The sequence below is a fragment of the Danio aesculapii genome, chromosome 21 (genome assembly GCF_903798145.1).
Source record: "Danio aesculapii chromosome 21, fDanAes4.1, whole genome shotgun sequence".
In the NCBI taxonomy this organism is placed as follows: Eukaryota; Metazoa; Chordata; class Actinopteri; order Cypriniformes; family Danionidae; genus Danio; species Danio aesculapii.
This window is the reverse complement of record NC_079455.1, coordinates 20,155,772-20,173,058: the sequence shown is the minus strand read 5'-3', so window position 1 is coordinate 20,173,058 and position 17,287 is coordinate 20,155,772. Positions and strand designations below refer to the sequence as shown.

The 17,287-nt window shown below is 36.0% G+C and overlaps 2 protein-coding genes across 2 annotated transcripts; one reads left to right on the top strand and one right to left on the bottom strand.

Annotated features, from left to right (window-relative positions):
• Positions 1 to 2,017: 2,017 nt before the first annotated feature.
• Positions 2,018 to 8,593, bottom strand: tmem179bb (transmembrane protein 179Bb). The gene is made up of 5 exons (XM_056446296.1): positions 8,202 to 8,593; positions 7,479 to 7,675; positions 7,230 to 7,367; positions 4,909 to 4,987; positions 2,018 to 4,662 (listed from the first exon to the last, which is right to left on the bottom strand). Exons 1-5 carry the CDS (start codon positions 8,355 to 8,357, stop codon positions 4,507 to 4,509), a joined length of 726 nt encoding a protein of 241 aa, XP_056302271.1. The 5' UTR covers positions 8,358 to 8,593; the 3' UTR covers positions 2,018 to 4,506.
• Positions 8,594 to 10,290: 1,697 nt separating this feature from the next.
• Positions 10,291 to 16,298, top strand: sumf2 (sulfatase modifying factor 2). The gene is made up of 9 exons (XM_056446031.1): positions 10,291 to 10,470; positions 11,493 to 11,637; positions 11,716 to 11,830; positions 11,926 to 11,970; positions 13,686 to 13,836; positions 13,926 to 13,981; positions 14,067 to 14,151; positions 15,687 to 15,828; positions 15,987 to 16,298. The coding sequence occupies exons 1-9, from the start codon at positions 10,407 to 10,409 to the stop codon at positions 16,075 to 16,077; spliced, it is 894 nt and encodes a 297-aa protein (XP_056302006.1). The 5' UTR covers positions 10,291 to 10,406; the 3' UTR covers positions 16,078 to 16,298.
• The last annotated feature ends 989 nt before the right edge of the window (positions 16,299 to 17,287 follow it).

The following is a 17,287-nucleotide window of genomic DNA, read 5'->3' as shown; positions in this document are numbered from 1 at the left end:
TATAGCAAAGACATTTTACAAGTAACTTTTATTCTAAATCTTAGACCTTATTCTGGAAAGAAAACAAATAAATGACCAATAAAAAGCACCAAAAGTTAATTTTGAAGCTTATAAAACTTGTACTAATTAGGCTAGTGTTGTTATCCATGAATTTTCAAATGTACTTTTTTACAAGAGAGGCTAGAAATCAGGAAGCTCTGCCTTATTATTATTATTATTATGTTTAGATTTTTTTATTTTTTAAGTGGCCAAATTCTGACAAGAAAGTTGAATGTGCTGGACAGTTTGTTATTTGCCTAATAAATGACAATTTACTTTGCCTAATTGGCAATTTTTAATTTAAAGCCTTAACAGGTTCCTTTTTCCTCTAATCATATTTGTATTTTAAAAATTATATTAGATATAAATTGATATCTTTATTCTAAATCTTTAGGAAATGTTTTTGGTAGGCTACATCAAAAAGTGATTATGATGACCACGCAACATGCTAGTCCAGCTAAAAATTGTGCTTTAAGTGTCACTAAAATGCATTATTTAAACTTCACAATTAAATAGTAAATAATGCAAATAACTGCAGAAAAGTCCACTTTTCGAGGAAAAAGAACCACCGCATTCACCAGGCTGACTACGGGCCTACCACTATTGCCGTCAATTGACCATGACTTTTAGCCACAGTATTAATATGGTCAACTGAGAAAACAGGCCTACTGTTTGACCTAAAATAATAGCCAAAACAAATCAATATTTACATTCATTATGCAGTTCTGTCTGGCTTTAAAACCTTTTTTTCCCACTTCACAATATCACTGGACGCGGCGTGGGTCAGCTGTGAGGTGAAGAGTCGCGGGATGTCGAAGGACCAGCTGGACTCGGCGGTGATCCAGGCGGAGGAGCTGCTCTCACTGGCCGCGGAGCTGCACGCGCGGTGTCGGGAAGAGAGCGCGCAGATGGTGGCTCAAGTCGAGCGGCTGAGGGAGGAGAGCCAGAGCCTCCACAGCCAAAGTGACCTGCTCCAACAGGACATGGCGGAGATCAACAAGACGCTGGAGGTTCTTCTGGACACTAAAGCCGCGTATGAGGCCAAAGAGAGACAGGCTCGCAAACTAAGCAAACAGCTCTGAAACAAGGCGGGAAAATTGTTTGGCCATTCAAATGAGAGAAACAAAGAATAAAACTAGTTCCTACATTTTGAAATAATTTTACAGAGTGGGCTTTTTTTGTGAGAAATTCAGATTACACACAATGGGATTTGTGCCAAATTAAACATACAAAAGAATTTTATAAAACTGTTTACTCCGACTGTATAAAATGATGTCTGGGGTGACAGGCATCTTTTTAAAAAAGGGATTGTTTATACAAAATGTACAATTTTCTGCTAATTTAATTATCCTCAGGGGGCTTCTCAATGCTTCTCCAACCTGGAACAGCCTGGAAACCAATTGAGTTCAGCCATCGTCAATGACAGTGGTTCTCAACCATTCCACCAGAACTACACGTTTCATGTCTCCTTTGTTTGCCACACTCTTTTCAGATCCTGTAGTCTATGCTGATGATCTGAATTAGATGATTTTGGTTAAGGAGACATATGCTGTATCCGAAATCACCACTAAAATTTCACTATTCCCTACATTAGTCCACTAAAATAGTGCACTTGAAGGAGTGAATGAAACGAGTGAGTGAATTTCAGCACTCCCCAGAAGGGATGCCATTTTGTTTGTGCTCTGCTGGATTACAAACCCCTCAGACAGATTACATTAACTTCTTGGTCAAACACTGTTATAGTTATTTAACACTTAGCAGGCTGTTAGTAATAATACAAAGACTTGATTTCTACAAACAAACATTACTTTATATTTTACATTTTTAACCACACAACGGATTGTGCTTTAAATGCTGTCTTGTGGTCAGATGAGGAAATTCATTTTAAACTCTCACAGGAGTTTGAAATGAAAGCTTGTAAGTTCAATTCAACGTATGAACTCATTTTATAAGTTCATAATGGGGAATTTCTAGCTGTTGAGTGTATATGTATTGTAGACTTGTTAATACATTCCATTTTGAACACATAACACAAAAAATGATGCACAACAAAGCTGAAATTCAGCCTGAGTCACACAAGTCAAATGTGTATTTAAATGATATCCAACAACGTGATGCAACCTGTTCTGGAATACAAAATTGTTGTACACAACTGCATCCCTCAACCAATTTCAATATCAGTTTATCGACCAATGGCTGATGTCAGGTATTTTTTGAAAACCTCCTTAGTTTTTTTTAATCTGGTGATGGTTGGTTAGGAATTATTAAGCTAAATTAAACTGTGAATGTAATCTTAAATGTATCTATTTTTAATTTAATCATCCAAACACCCCACAGCACATAATTGTAAAGAAGCAATTTTGATATACTGAGAACAAACTTTCACTACAATTTTGCAAGAAACAAACATAAATATGTACAAAGACATTTTTATATTTAGCTCTAATGTTAAATGTAACAGGTAGCGGAGAGCGGGGTAAGTTGTCACACTGTTCATAACTCTAACACAAGAGGTGCTATCTTAAAAATCAAATAGCCACTTTGCATGACTGCTTTTTTATAGTCAACCTCCTGTTCACATGTGGTCTAGATTGCTCTAATCTGAGGTTAGCACACTTTTCTTATTTTTTACCCTAAAAAGTAAAAACAAATCACTTTAAATTTTATTCAGTACAACATTGTTAGGTATAGATGTTAAAAATAGTTATTTCGCACAACATAGATGAGACAGTAACGTGTCTTTTGATACGTTTGCTGACATGCTACGTTAGGCTAACCCTAACATTTCGCCAACATTAGCACAAATGTCAGTTTGGGGTAAGTTGTCTCATTGACTTTGGGGAAAGATGTCACATGTGAATTAAGCAAGGAAAGGCAGGAATTAAGGAAGGAAGGTATTCCTGGCATTGTGGCAATTGCCTATCCTCTGGCTGCTGAATATTCAGATTGGGTTTAGGTTGGCTGGGACTCAACCTTACAACAGAAATGTATTTCTGGAAACCAAGTTTGCACCATCCTACGTCACAGATTGCCTTAATCAGAACCCTACCCTGCCAGGCCTCGCCACCAACTCTGCCCTGCAGGTCTCAGCACCAACTCTTCCCTGCCAGGCCTCAGCACCAACTCTTCCCTGCAAGGTCCCAGCACCAACTCTGCCCTAAATCCGACACAGGGCATCAATTTGTTCGAAGGGTAAATAGATGTTAAGTTATGCAAGTTATCTGCAGCATTCCATTCAGTTATCATGGATCTATGCGCAAGCCAGAGAACATTTGAGTTTAAATTTCAAAGTAAAATTGTTTTGTCTGTTAAATGTTTTGAATTACATGTGTATTGTTTGAAATATTTTTTTCCAAACCCTCTAGGCTTGATTATTTACATTTTAAGTTTTGTTTTGATTTTAACAATTAAAATCAATAATCACACATAAGTAGTTGTGTTCTTATTTTCAGATAATCTAGTGTGACAACTTACCTGCTGATGGGGCAGATTGTGCACATTCTCCATTCAACACTCTACAGCTCCGTGATGAGATAAGATATGATAATTTAATGAATACAAAATATCTGCCCGAGACTTCCTTTTTTCATTTGGTATGTCATTTATTACATTGTGATGTATAGTGCTCAGTATAACTTCGAATGTATGAAAAGTGTGACAACTTACCCCTCTCCCCTACTATGAATGCTGAAAAGTCAGTCTTTCAAGCGTTTATACGCAAAACAAGACAAAATATTTACACAAATACTGCTTACATTATTATAAAAAATATTAATATTGTTACATTTACACAAATATTAATTAAAATTTTGCCCATAATTGTTTTCCCAGCTAATTTGCTGTGCTAAATTCATGCCTGTTGTAATTATCTAGTCAGTTTCCTTTAATAAATAATTTCAAGCCAAAGTAATGCATGTCAATTTATTTATTCATTTACTAAATGTCCAACTATCGAGAATAAAACCTCTCACACTTGTCATTATTACTATGATTTGCAATATAATGGTTGGTTTACTGTAGGTTTGCCGTTCTCTATTTATCCTGATCTTTCATATATTTCATATATCCATCCTGCTCACTGACATGTCAGTCAGTTCTCTAGAGATTACCTTAAGACAGTGTTTCTCAACCACATTGCAGGAGGACCACCAACACTGCATGTTTTAGACGTCTCCTTTGTCCGTCACACCATTACAGGTCTTTCAATCTCTGCTGATGAGCTGATGATCTGAATCAGGTGTGTTTGCTTAAAGTGACATGGAAGATGTGCACAGCTAGTGCTCCTCCAGGAATGTGGTTGAGAAACACTGCCTTAAGACATTTGTGCATCATTGTAACTATAAAACATCATACAGTATTGTGTATGTGAATGATTAAGTTCAAATTCAAGTGTTCCACAAAGATATTAAACATTTCATTATGGCTTGTGTACTTAAAGACTGCATGATAGCTTTATGTGTTAATGATTTATCTCTGGCGGGACGGGCGATGGAGGAAGGGCTCTGTCTCAGCACGACTCCACTCATCATCACCCCAAACCTTCAAACTGGAGCTCTGGCGTCTCTGTATGACCACCACGGCCGTTATTAATATCCAGAAGAAGAAGCTGACCCACATAGACCTCTGTGGAGGAGAGAACAGAATTTACACTGTATTAAAAACAAATCAAAACTGATTTGGGGTGCATATATACTGACACTTGCTGGTATGTATGAAGCATCACGTATAAGGTTACAGTTACAAAAACACGTACAAGAAAAAAATCTATGGTTGACAGATGCATTGAATGTAAAAAAAATTAATTAATTAAAAAATAAAAATAAAAATCACTGTAAACAGTATGAAGAAAAATCAAACCAAAGGACTAACCTCAGTACTGTACAGTCCTGTGTAGAACTGATTTCCAGAGTATGGGTGGGCCCATGTCTTATTCTCTGCATCTTCACAGCTAAAAATAAACAGTATTTCCAGAACCAAATTTTTTAACTGTAACTTATTATGAGGGAAAGTGATTAGCTTTTGCATCGTTTCACAACATTTACAGCTTTACGTTTCTCCAAAAAACGTTTTCCACAAAACATAACATCATGACAAAACCAATACAGGCTCATTGGAAAATGCTTCATTTTTGTCATTCATTCATTTACTTTTCGGCCTAGTCCCTTTGTTAACCTGGGGTCACCACAGCATAATGAACCGCCAACTTATGAAATGCGCAGTAAAATGTACACTAAGTAACGTATTTCAGATTGACAAAAATATAGACAGTGCCTTCTAGTGGACTTGTCATCGGAAACATGCAACGAAACATACCCAGACCAACATGCTTTACATTTCGCAAAAATTTAGGCTGATGCACGCATTTCCAATGAGCTTGGACTGGCCTAAACATATGTGTTCCTTTTAAAAAAGTTTGTATTTCCCTAAGAAACTTTGCATTAACTTTCAAAACCTTTGCTGCCCCCTAAAAAAATTCAAAGCCAATGCATCTCCCCAAGAAACATTTACTTAATCATGTTTATTCCCAAAAATCCTGCAAAACCTTTGCTGTTCTACAAGAAACATGCTTTTTTTCTCTAAAACATTTGCACTGCTTGGCAAAACTTCTCTGGTATTCCAAAAAACGTTTAATTTCCTGTCAACTTTTGCATTCTTGTATTTTACATAGGTTTGTGGTTTCCAAATTGCCGTAAAAGTTTGCTGTGTCCCAATACATTTTGCATTAACTTGCAAACATTTTGCTTTCAATTACAAAATGTTTCCAAGACACTTTTCTTTCACTCACAAAAGTGTTTTCACAAGAAACTTGCCATCACCTCAGGCAAACAGTTTTAAGAGCTCTCAAGAAATGTTGCATTGACTAACAAAACCTTTGCATTCCATCAAGAAACACTGTGTTGATGTACAAAACTTTCAAGTTCCTCCAAAAAATCCAATTCCTTGAATAATTTGCATAGAGTTAGCTCTCAAAGCCTATGCATTGTTGGCTGCAAAAGTTTTTAAAACTTGATGTACACTTGTAAAACTTTTGGGATTTCAGGGATGATATGAGATTGGAGGTAAATCAGTAACACTTTACTATAACCGTCAGGGGCGTAGCATACATTTTAAAAGTGGAGGGGCGGCTATATGAGATCATACATTATTAATCACCTGTTTCTAAATGGTCTGTCTCTAAAAGTGAGGGGGACACATCCCCCTGTCCCCCCCAGTTGCTACGCCCCTGATAACAGTACATGAACAATGATTTGTTAATATGTAAACTAAACATTACCTTATTATGAACTAATGATGAGTTAATGTTTGATGAGTTAACTTCAATTAACAACATGAGTCACAAGAGTTCATGTGTGAATAATAGCTACATTAATTGCTTGTTAGTACATGATAGTTTGTTAATTAATGTATTAATACCCACATTAGTTCATTCTTAATTTAACCATCATGAACTAATGATATGTTAATGTATAATTATATTATACATCATCATTAACCCATTCTTAACTACTCATGAACTCCTTATGCATGTCCGTCTAGTACATTTACACTGAATAACAATAGTAAAGTGTTCTGTCAACATTAACATCAACAGTTTAAACACAGGAGTTCATGAGTAGTTAAGGATGAGTTAATGGTGATGTACCCCTCCAAGTAAAGTCATGACATAATTTTACCAAAATGGCTCAGGAGTTCATGTTGGTTACACTTAGCTTAAACTTAAATGTTAATTAACACATTAATTAACAACATGTACTAACAAGTAATCAAGGTAGCCATTATTCACACATGAACTCTTGTTGTAGTTAAAGTTAATTCAGGATTAGCGCATACATTAACTCCTCGTTAGTTCATAAAAAGTAATGTTTAGTTTACACATTATTTTTATTTATTTATTTAATAATTTTGTTAGGAGTTTTCACCTTTTATAACAGGACAGTGGAGATTTACCGACAGGAAAGTGTGGTGAGCAGAGATATGGGAAGGATCAGCAAAGGACCTCGAGCCGGGAATCGAACTCGGGTCACCGCGAGCACCTGGGTGCTATATGTCGGCGCACTAACCACTAGGCTATTGGCGCCGACTAGTTTACACATTAATACATCATTATTCATGTACAATTATTGTAAAGTGTTACTGGTAAATCTTTTTAAAAATATATATCAAAAGTCACAAAGAGAAGTTGAAATCACCTGTTAAGGGAGGGAACGTTGTGTAGGACCGAAAAACATAGACTGTCCCGACCGATCTTGAGAATACATCCTGATACCAATAGCAAAAACAGAAGAAGGCCACAGACTCCCAGAGACGTGTTGAGAGACACTGTTCCTCTGTAAATACATGCAAACATTTAACAAAACACAAGAATTCTGAGCATTTGATCTATAAATAACAAGTTAAATGTGAAGTCTTTTAATATCGAAACAGTGCAACACAGTCACCTTCTCACATCCTCCTCCACACAGCTGGCATAGATCCAGTACAGAATGAGGGAAAAGCAGTAAATAGCCATGCACACAGCGATGGCTGACACAAAATAGCAGACAGAAGGAGAACTAGAGCCTTCCACGGTCAAAGCCTGGCCTGATGTGTTGAAATGAACACTTCCATAGAGGACGCAGAGCCCGTCAAAGTGACCCTAAGAAGACAACACATAAACATAATCTATATTTGCATGTAACAAACATAAGAAGACACTTTAGCAAGCGATATTTGACTATGAGCAAGTGTGTGACAAACAGATGTATATGGAAAGTGCTTCGTGCCAGTATCATATGCTTTTAATAAGCCATAATATGGTACAAGAGGCGACTGATCACATGGCAAAAGCTGTGTCTGACCTGGGATCAGCAACAGCACATATTTTGATATATATTGCACAGATTTTTCACACCAAAAACAAACTTGAACGCCAACAGATGTAACATATCTTTAAAAATTATTTTAAAATTCAATTAATCTTTCAAAACGAAACCAGACAGCAATTCACATCAGCAAACATAACCTAAAGCAAGATAACACACATTGTTAAACGGTAACAGATTTAAGTGTGTAAAAAGACACGTGTGATACAGTGTTGCACAGTTGGTTTTCTGTTTATTAAATCATACTGCTAAGCTTCACAAATTAGCATCGATCAGACATGGATGTTGAATTAGCATTACCTGAGTGAGTGTCATCCAGGCGGCTGCTATCACCCCGCAGATGAAACAACCGGCGTAAAGGACGAGCTCCAAAACCAGCAGCCAGGGCAGCCCCATCATGAACACGCTCTCACAGTCACTGTCCCACAGAGTCAAGCAGCCTAATGCCTCATTCATACACTCCTCAATCTGCTGTGGCAACGAGGATCGTCTCTATAAAGCATATCCTGTGCTCACAACAATGTTGCTTTTCACAATGATTCTTGACAAACGGGCCAGAGAATTTCACCGCATTGCTATTAGGTGTAATACAAGACTGCATTCAAGTCAAACTGAAAGGCAGTGAGGGGATGGATTATCAAGATTATCTAGAAAATGCAGTCCAATACTGATTACAATAACAACATTTATAATGTAATCTGTTGGATTACACATTTTTGGTAATGTAATCTGGAACATTTTTGATCACTTATAGATAATTGTTGACTTAATATGAATTTGGGATAATTATGATTCTTTTATATGATTATTCTGTATTACATATTGATTAAAAAATGCTCACTGTAGCATTTTTGCATCAACATCATGTAATTCACCAAACTTGACATGTAATACAGGTCTCCCAAACTGATTTTTGTGAAGGAGCTTAGGGTTTTCAGTTCATGAGAAAGCTATTAAGGAAAATAAAAAGCAATTATCAAATAAAATGCTATAAAAACTGATACAATATTGTATTTTTGTTTACCTGAATGCAGTGGCCATCATGGTGAACATGCAAATGCATACAGAAGTTAAATAATTTAAATACAATCCTAAAATCTTAGAGATCTTTGAATATTTTAGGTGTAAAGTGTTTGTAAATCTCTGCATTGCATAAACAATCATTAATTAACACACAAACAGAAATGACATTACACAGGCTTGAAATATCGTCCAGATTTCATTTGTCAGAGTAGCCATGTCATGTAGACAGCAGCTATACATAAAATGTGAACATGTAAGCAATAAAAAAGTTTACGATTAAGGGTATTTTGAAAAGTAATGTAATCTATTTCTTCCCAGTGATGGGTTGCAGTTGGAAGGGCATCCGCTGCGTAAAACATATGCTGGAAAGTTGCCGGTTCATTCTGCTGTGGTGACCCCAGATTAATAAAGGGACTAAGCTGAAAAGAAAATGAATGAATGAATGTAATCTATTTCAAAGTAGCCTCCCAGCAAGCATTTTGTTTTTTTAAAGATGTCTAATAGATGTCTATTATACATCTAAACACTGTTGTCGTGGCTAAAACAAGGCTAAATTTGTGCTGTCAGTGAAAATCTAATAGACATCTATGAATAGGCCAAAACTAGACTAGTTATCAAATAAACAGAAATGAATGACTACACATATAGAATCTAATCAGTCTTATTTGATGGCTAGTCTAGTTTTGGGCTATTCTTAGATGTTTATTTGATTTTCACGGACACCCCATGTTTAACTTTGTTTTTGGCCAAGCTGTCTACGTTTAGATGTCTATTAAACATAAAATTGTTTGTGGGGCTGCATTTTTAAAATTTGTTTACATTATTACACTGCCTATATGTTGTATGGTCCCTAAATAAACACTCAGATGTTCAGAATATTAGGTATCTGCTTAAAGGCAAACAATTACCAGTAGATTGAATAAGATGACATGATAGTACTACCACAAAATAAAATAAGTGTACTTAAGGTTAAAAATCATATATATCATACTGGATTATGCTAAGATGAACACGGTCAGCTGTGTTCCTAGATATACAAAGTGATGATAACACATCATCAACAATAAAATTATTAAACTATTAATACAAAGCACAAATTCAGCAGCAGCTTCTGAGTATTACAACGATAGTAGGATTTGTTGATTAAATGAGAAAAAGGATGGCTACTTACATAAATAGCAGCAAAACAATACATGGACTTTAACGCTGAATAACTGAGGTGCACATGGACGTTCTCTTACACAAAAGAATATGCAAGTTTGTATGTGAAATATGCTTATATCGTCTTTCTCCAAACCAACAGATGGCGATGGACTCTTCAGACGAGTCTCGGTGACGCGTAGAAGAAACTGAACTGAAGTTTGCTCTGTTCTGTTGGCGTTCATACAGACTATTTTGATATCCAGTTGATCGTTTGTATGCTTTTATAAAACTTCCAATGAAATAAATCAAACCTCGCATCTGTTAACGCTTTATTTTTTAATGAAGATGATTATTTGGGAGATGTTTTACCTCATTTTATTGTGCACAGTGTCGTGTGCAGCAGGTAAGAATTCTCCTGTTCTGTGCTCCATTATTTTCTTTTGTAAACATAGGAACATAATAAAGCTACGTATTATTCAGAGTACCATGGTAAACAATAAAGGGAACATGTCACAAGTTGTCACTGAACGAATGTGCTAATATAAAGCCAACTTTATCTCAATCTTAATAATGGTGGAAAACAATTAATGACATTTTGTGTAACTTATTGTAAATACACAAGATTGCAACTCAAGATATTTACTTTAATTTCTGTTATTTCAAGCATCACGTCTCACATTTTTAAGCTTTCCACTAATGTGTTGAACAAATAGGATCTTAAAAGGGGAAATTGTGACGATCTTTTGAAATCCCTGCTAAAAAAAATCTAGCTTAAACCAGCCTAGGCTGGTTGGCTGGTTTTAGCTGGTTGACCAGCCTGGTTTTAGAGGGGTTTTGGCCATTTCCAGGCTGGTTACCAGCCTTTTCCAGCCTGGTCTTAGCTGGTCAGGCTGGGAAATGACCAGCTAAATCCAGCTAAAACCAGCTTGACCAGCCTGGTTTAAGATGGACATAGCTGGTTTTGGCTGGTCATTTCCAGCCTGACCAGCTAAGACCAGGTTGGAAATGGCTGGAAACCAGCCTGGAAATGGCCAAAACCCCTCTAAAACCAGGCTGGTCAACCAGCTAAAACCAGCCAACCAGCCTTGCCTGGTTTAAGCTGGATTTTTCAGTTGGGATGGTGGTTACTTTCATGCAGATTATGACATAAGATTAATAAATAACAACCCTGAAACCAGGAGAAGTGTAAAATATATACCTAGAATACATTTAAATACCAAATTAAATGAAACAATGTGAATAATCGCCTAGACGTTTTACTGAGGCATCTAATTACAAACAAAACAGTGTTATCTGTTTATAATAGTAGTTTTATTCAGTTCTTGGGGCATGAATGAGGAAAAGCTGAGGAAAACTGAATGAAAATCGAGTGGAAATGTTTTTGCAAGTAAGTATTTTGTAAATATCAATAAATTGTTCTGTCAGATGATGAGATGGTGTTTATTCCTGGTGGGAAGATGGTAATGGGAACAAGTGCTGCTGATGGGAGAGATGGAGAATCACCAACACGTGCTGTGACTCTCCAGCCATTCAAGATGGACAAATATCCTGTCACCAACTCTAACTTCAGGTAATCTCCAGCTTCACCTCAAGAACTAGTACACATTATCCTTTTCACTGCTAATTTTTCTAGCTTATACAACTCCAGGGAATTCGTCAGACTGCAGAAATATAAAACAGAGGCTGAAACATTTGGCTGGAGTTTTGTGTTCCAGGATTTTGTATCTGAGGAACTGAAAAGTAAAGTCACTCAGAAGATTGAGGTATGGATTAAAAGCTGTAATACATAACACACAATGCTTTCTATGTATTTATGAACACTTCTGTTGTCTTAAATTGGTGTCGTCTTATTTCCTAGTCTGCGCCTTGGTGGTTACCAGTTGAAAAAGTATTCTGGAGACAGGTGATGTAGTTTATACTTTATATGTAGACTTTCATATACATCAAATATTTATTTTAGTGGGTGAGCACTATAGGTTTCTTTTTTACTTGGTATTTATTTATGAGTTGCAATAAAATAAAATAAATACAGTTTAATGTAATGCATTCAATTAATTAAAATGTTATTGTCATTATACTTCTTAAATTATTGTTTGATTGTGTTTACTTTTGTATAGTACAGTTCTATTTAGTTCTGGTATCTTAAAAATAAGTTTTTCTTACCTTAAGCAGGGTTCCCAGGGTTTTTATTTTTCATAGTTATGTAATATCAGGGACTTTGTTTGTAGCTTTAAATTGTAGTTTCATTATTATGTTGATTGTTAATTATGATAATGTAAATGTTTCCATACTATATCTCTTCATATCATGCTCTATTGTTATGGTTTGGCTACTTTTCAGCTCCATTTTATTCACAGTCATCAACCTAAGCCAAATACTGTCCGAAATTGTCAAAATCTGAGGTAAATTATCTATTGTTGTTCTCATGGTGGCATGGTAGGCTGTGGCATTCACGCAATGCTCAATTGGTACTAATGGGCCCAAAGTGGGGCAAGAAAATATACCCCACACCATTACACCACCAGCAGCAGCCTAAACCGTTGATACAAGGCAGGATTGGTGCATGCTTTCATGTTGTTGATGCCAAATTCTGTCCCTACCATCCTAATTTCGCAGTAGAAATTGAGACTCATCAGACCAGGCAACGTTTCTCCGATCATCTATTGTCTAATTTTGGTGAGCCTGTGCGAATTGTAGCCTCAGTTTCCTGTTCTTAGCTGACAGAAGTGGCACCCAGTGTGGTCTTCTGCTGCTGTAGCCCATCTGCTTCAAGGTTTGACATGTTTTACGTTCAGAAATGCTCTACTGCATACCTCGGTTGTAACAAGTGGTTATTTGAGTTACTGATGCCTTTCTATCAGCTCGAACCTGTCTGGCCATTCTCCTCTGACTTTTGGCATCAAGAAGGCATTTGTGCCCACAGAACTGCCGCTCACTGGATATTTTCTCTTTTCGGACCATTCTCTGTAAACCCTAGAGATGTTTGTGCATAAAAATCCCAGTAGATCAGCAGTTTCTGATGTTCAAGGTCACTTAAATCACATTTCTTCCCCATTCTGATGCTCGGTTCGAACTGCAGCAGATCGTCTTGAAAATGCCTACATGCCTAAATGCATTAAGTGGCTGCCATGTGATTGGCTAATTAGAAATTTGCGTTAACGAGCAGTTGGACGGATGTACCTAATAAAATGGCTGTTGAGTGTACAAGGTCATTAAGTACAACACCAGCCTGTTTTTTTTCCGTTCATTTGATATCAGATTTTTAGTTTATTTTAGTGAAGGTCAGAATTTGATATTTGGCTTAACGGGGGAACCTTTATACAAAATAAAAGTCTTTTAAGGTATATATTATGCATTCTATCCTTTTTATGGTTACATCTATTGCTGTTTTTGGTATTAATTAATGTCTTTGGTCTCTATTGCATTCATATTAACCACCGTAGACATTTTATCTGGTCTAAGTAGTCTTTTAACTTGTTTCACCAATGTGCAAATAAGTCCTCACACTTATTCAGTCTCATTAGAAATACTTTTAATCAAACAAATCTGCCAAAAGTGCTCTTTTATTTGCTTTTGTGAGTGTGTGACTGTCTGTCATCTCTGATTTGTTGTGCACAGCCAGCAGGACCAGGCTCTGGTATCAAGGACAGACTGGATTGTCCTGTGGTGCAGGTCAGCTGGAATGATGCCCAAGCTTACTGTCAGTGGAAGAAGAAGAGACTGCCAACTGAGGAAGAGTGGGAAATGGCTGCCCGTGGAGGACTAGAAGGCAAGCCAAAAACGCCTTATGCCCCTCAGTGCCCAAACAACTGTCATCATGCATCATTTTATGTACTTTAATTTTACATACTATTGCAGGCAGGTCATATCCATGGGGCAACAAGTTCTTGCTGAACCGGACTAACCTGTGGCAGGTCAGTTGAGGTATATGGCACATGGCATGAAGGACAAGTGTATATTTGTAAGTGTTTTGGTAAATGGTAAGATCTTTGTTCAAAGGGCCCGTTTCCTGATAGGGACTCTGCTGAAGATGGCTATCATGGTGTCGCTCCTATAACTGCATATCCTCCACAGAATAACTATGGTATGTGGTAATAACTACACACACTACATCAGGGTGTGAATTACAGAGGGGTTTGGGATGGATTGACCCTCCTAATTAAGGCTTGATCCGCCGTAAGAGACATCAAAACAAGATGTGTGGAGGGGTCAGCCCTTTGAAATTGAGAAATAAATTCACTCAGATCTGTATTTTAAATAATAATGTTAATAATTTAATTATTAATAGGTGTTTGTTTCTACGTATTTCCTAAAAGTAACGTCAAATTAAATGCATATTGCATAGTTTGTCCTAAAGTAAGCCGAAAAAGCTAATCAGGTCAGAATACACTGAATAGCCTATCCCACAAAACACTGAAAACTTTAATACATTTTATTAATAAATTAGATGCAATTTAAATAAACATTAACATTTGATTCACTTAAACATGTATTACACAAACTAACATTAGCAAAAAAGTTGACCGTCCCGATCGTCAATTCACTACATACTGCCAAAGGCTATAGAATTTGAAAGACATGTCACTTGTATAGTTTTGAATGGGGAAAAGTGTAACATCAATATGGCGAATGAAGACCCGCCTTCTAGTACAGGAGCCAATCATCAATCATTATAGACTGACAATTCTCTGGGGGAGGGGCTCGGACCAGATGACAGTTTCTGCAGACTTTGTGTGATTCGAACGCTTAGAAATTAAACTAACGAGAGTTTCATTTTATTGGTGATTCCGATATGAAATTTAATCGTAAGCTTGGCAGTTTTGGAGAATTTGATGTTTCCCCATTCAAATAGAATGGCCGAGCATACAGCCCGAGAGGCGTTTCAAAGATGGCCGCCGATTGAAATGACTTTGATACAGCACTGAAAATTAGTTATGAGTTCACTTCAGAGTGATTTGATATTCATTTTAAGTTAAATATTCATTTGTGTTTTTTATAAAAAAAATTACATTATCACATTAATACAATTAACAAATCACTTTAACACATGATAACGTGTCTTCAAAATTTCATTTAAAGCCTGAAATATTGGAAAGGAAATGTGTGTGTGGGTGTAATATATTATATATACATCTATGGAAAAAAAGTAAGAGACCACAACTCTTATATATATTTATATATATATATATATATATATATATATATATATATATATATATATATATATATATATATATATATATATATATATATATATATATATATATATATACATGTGTGTGTGTGTTATGTATTGAATTTTTTGTCATTGTCATTTTCTGCAAACAAATGGTCTAAATCAGTGTTTCTCAACCATGTTCCTGGAGGACCCCCAGCTCTGCACATTTTCCATTTCTTCTTAACCAAACACACCCGAATCAGATCATCAGCTCATTAGCAGAGACTGAAAGACCTTTAATGGATATCACAGACAAAGGAGATATCCAAAACATGCAGTGTTGGTGGTCCTTCAGAAATGTGGTTGAGAAACACTGCTCTAAATAATTATATTTCTTATAGATTATATGTATTATAACTCATTGATCTCAGTCTAAAGATTAACATGCCATCTTGTTTCAGGTCTGTATGATATGCTGGGTAATGTGTGGGAATGGACTTCCTCCAGTTTTCCTGGAGCTCAGAGCATGTTTGTGCTGCGTGGAGCGTCCTGGATCGACACAGCCGACGGATCAGCCAACCACAGAGCTCGTGTCACCACTAGGTCAGTCATACTGTTTTCATGATATTATTCAAAGTCAGGTCTTATTAGACTTTTAATTATTTTTTAAAAATTGCTTCTATCAGTTCCACACCTCAAGGTGGTCTGTCATCCTAAAGAGTGATAATGAGAAATAAAATGTTTTTGTTTTTTTGTTGCAGGATGGGAAACACACCAGATTCAGCCTCTGATAACCTTGGCTTTCGCTGTGCTATGAACTCCAATGCCGAACAGAAAAGAACTGAGCTTTAAGAAGCAGATATTCAAGACTAGATGATGCCAGTGGTGGCGGTTCATTCCGACCCCTGATAAATCAGAGACTAAGCCGAACAAAAATGAATGAATAAATGATGCCTGTGGTGCATTCACAGAACATTTCTCCTGTGGAGAAAAACAATTCTGGAATTTAATGTTGTATCTGTTTTTTTAATGCTGTTTTCTTTAGTTTTCTTTATTAAAATCTTCAGACTTTCTTTATTGCTTCTTTGCTGTAGAATTTCTTTATATATATATATACAGGATCAGAATTATAAGCCCCCCTTTGAATTTTTTATTCTTTTTTTAAAAATTTCCCAAATGATGTTTAACAGAGCAAGGAAATTTTCACAGTATGTCTGATAACATTTTTTCTTCTGGAGAAAATCTTATTTGTTTTTTGACGGCTAGAATAAAAACAGTTTTGAATTTTTTATGAACCATTTTAAGGTCAAAATTATTAGCCCCTTTAAGCTATATATATATATATATATATATATATATATATATATATATATATATATATATATATATATATATATATATATATAGTTTTTGGACTGTCTACAGAACAAACCATAATTATTCAATAACTTGCCTTATTACCCTAACTTGCCTAGTTAACCTAATTAACCTAGTTAAGCCTTTAAATGTCACTTTAAGCTGTATAGAAGTGTCTTGAAAAATATCTAGTCAAATATTATTTACTGTCATCATGGCAAAGATAAAATAAATCGTTATTTTAAATAGTTTAAATTATATTGGTTGTTAATTGTAATTTTTACTTTATTATTTATATTATTAATTAGTATTATGCTCCATTACTATTGTTATTTATTTTAATTAGCTTCTTAATAGTTTAGTAGTATTAAGCTGCGGTCACATTGGGCTTTTCCTCCCATAGACTTTCATTCATACGCACGTGAATGCGTCAGACCGGAAACGAAGGGTCATGTCGAGTTTCGCTGATTGCTGCAGTGCAAAGTTCAAGCTTAGTGAACTCTAACCTGCCAATTCGCATCACTTGACTGCGTGAGACCAATCAAGGATCAAAACACAACCTCTCTGGGCAGAAATTTAAAACATGGAGCAATCGCTCGCTTTTTAAAATATCTAATAAGCTTGTTTAATCCCGCCCCTTTTCGCAGCGCCGCACGACAGAATTTTGCACGCACAAAGCCCAGTGTGACCGCAGGTTTATAGTGAT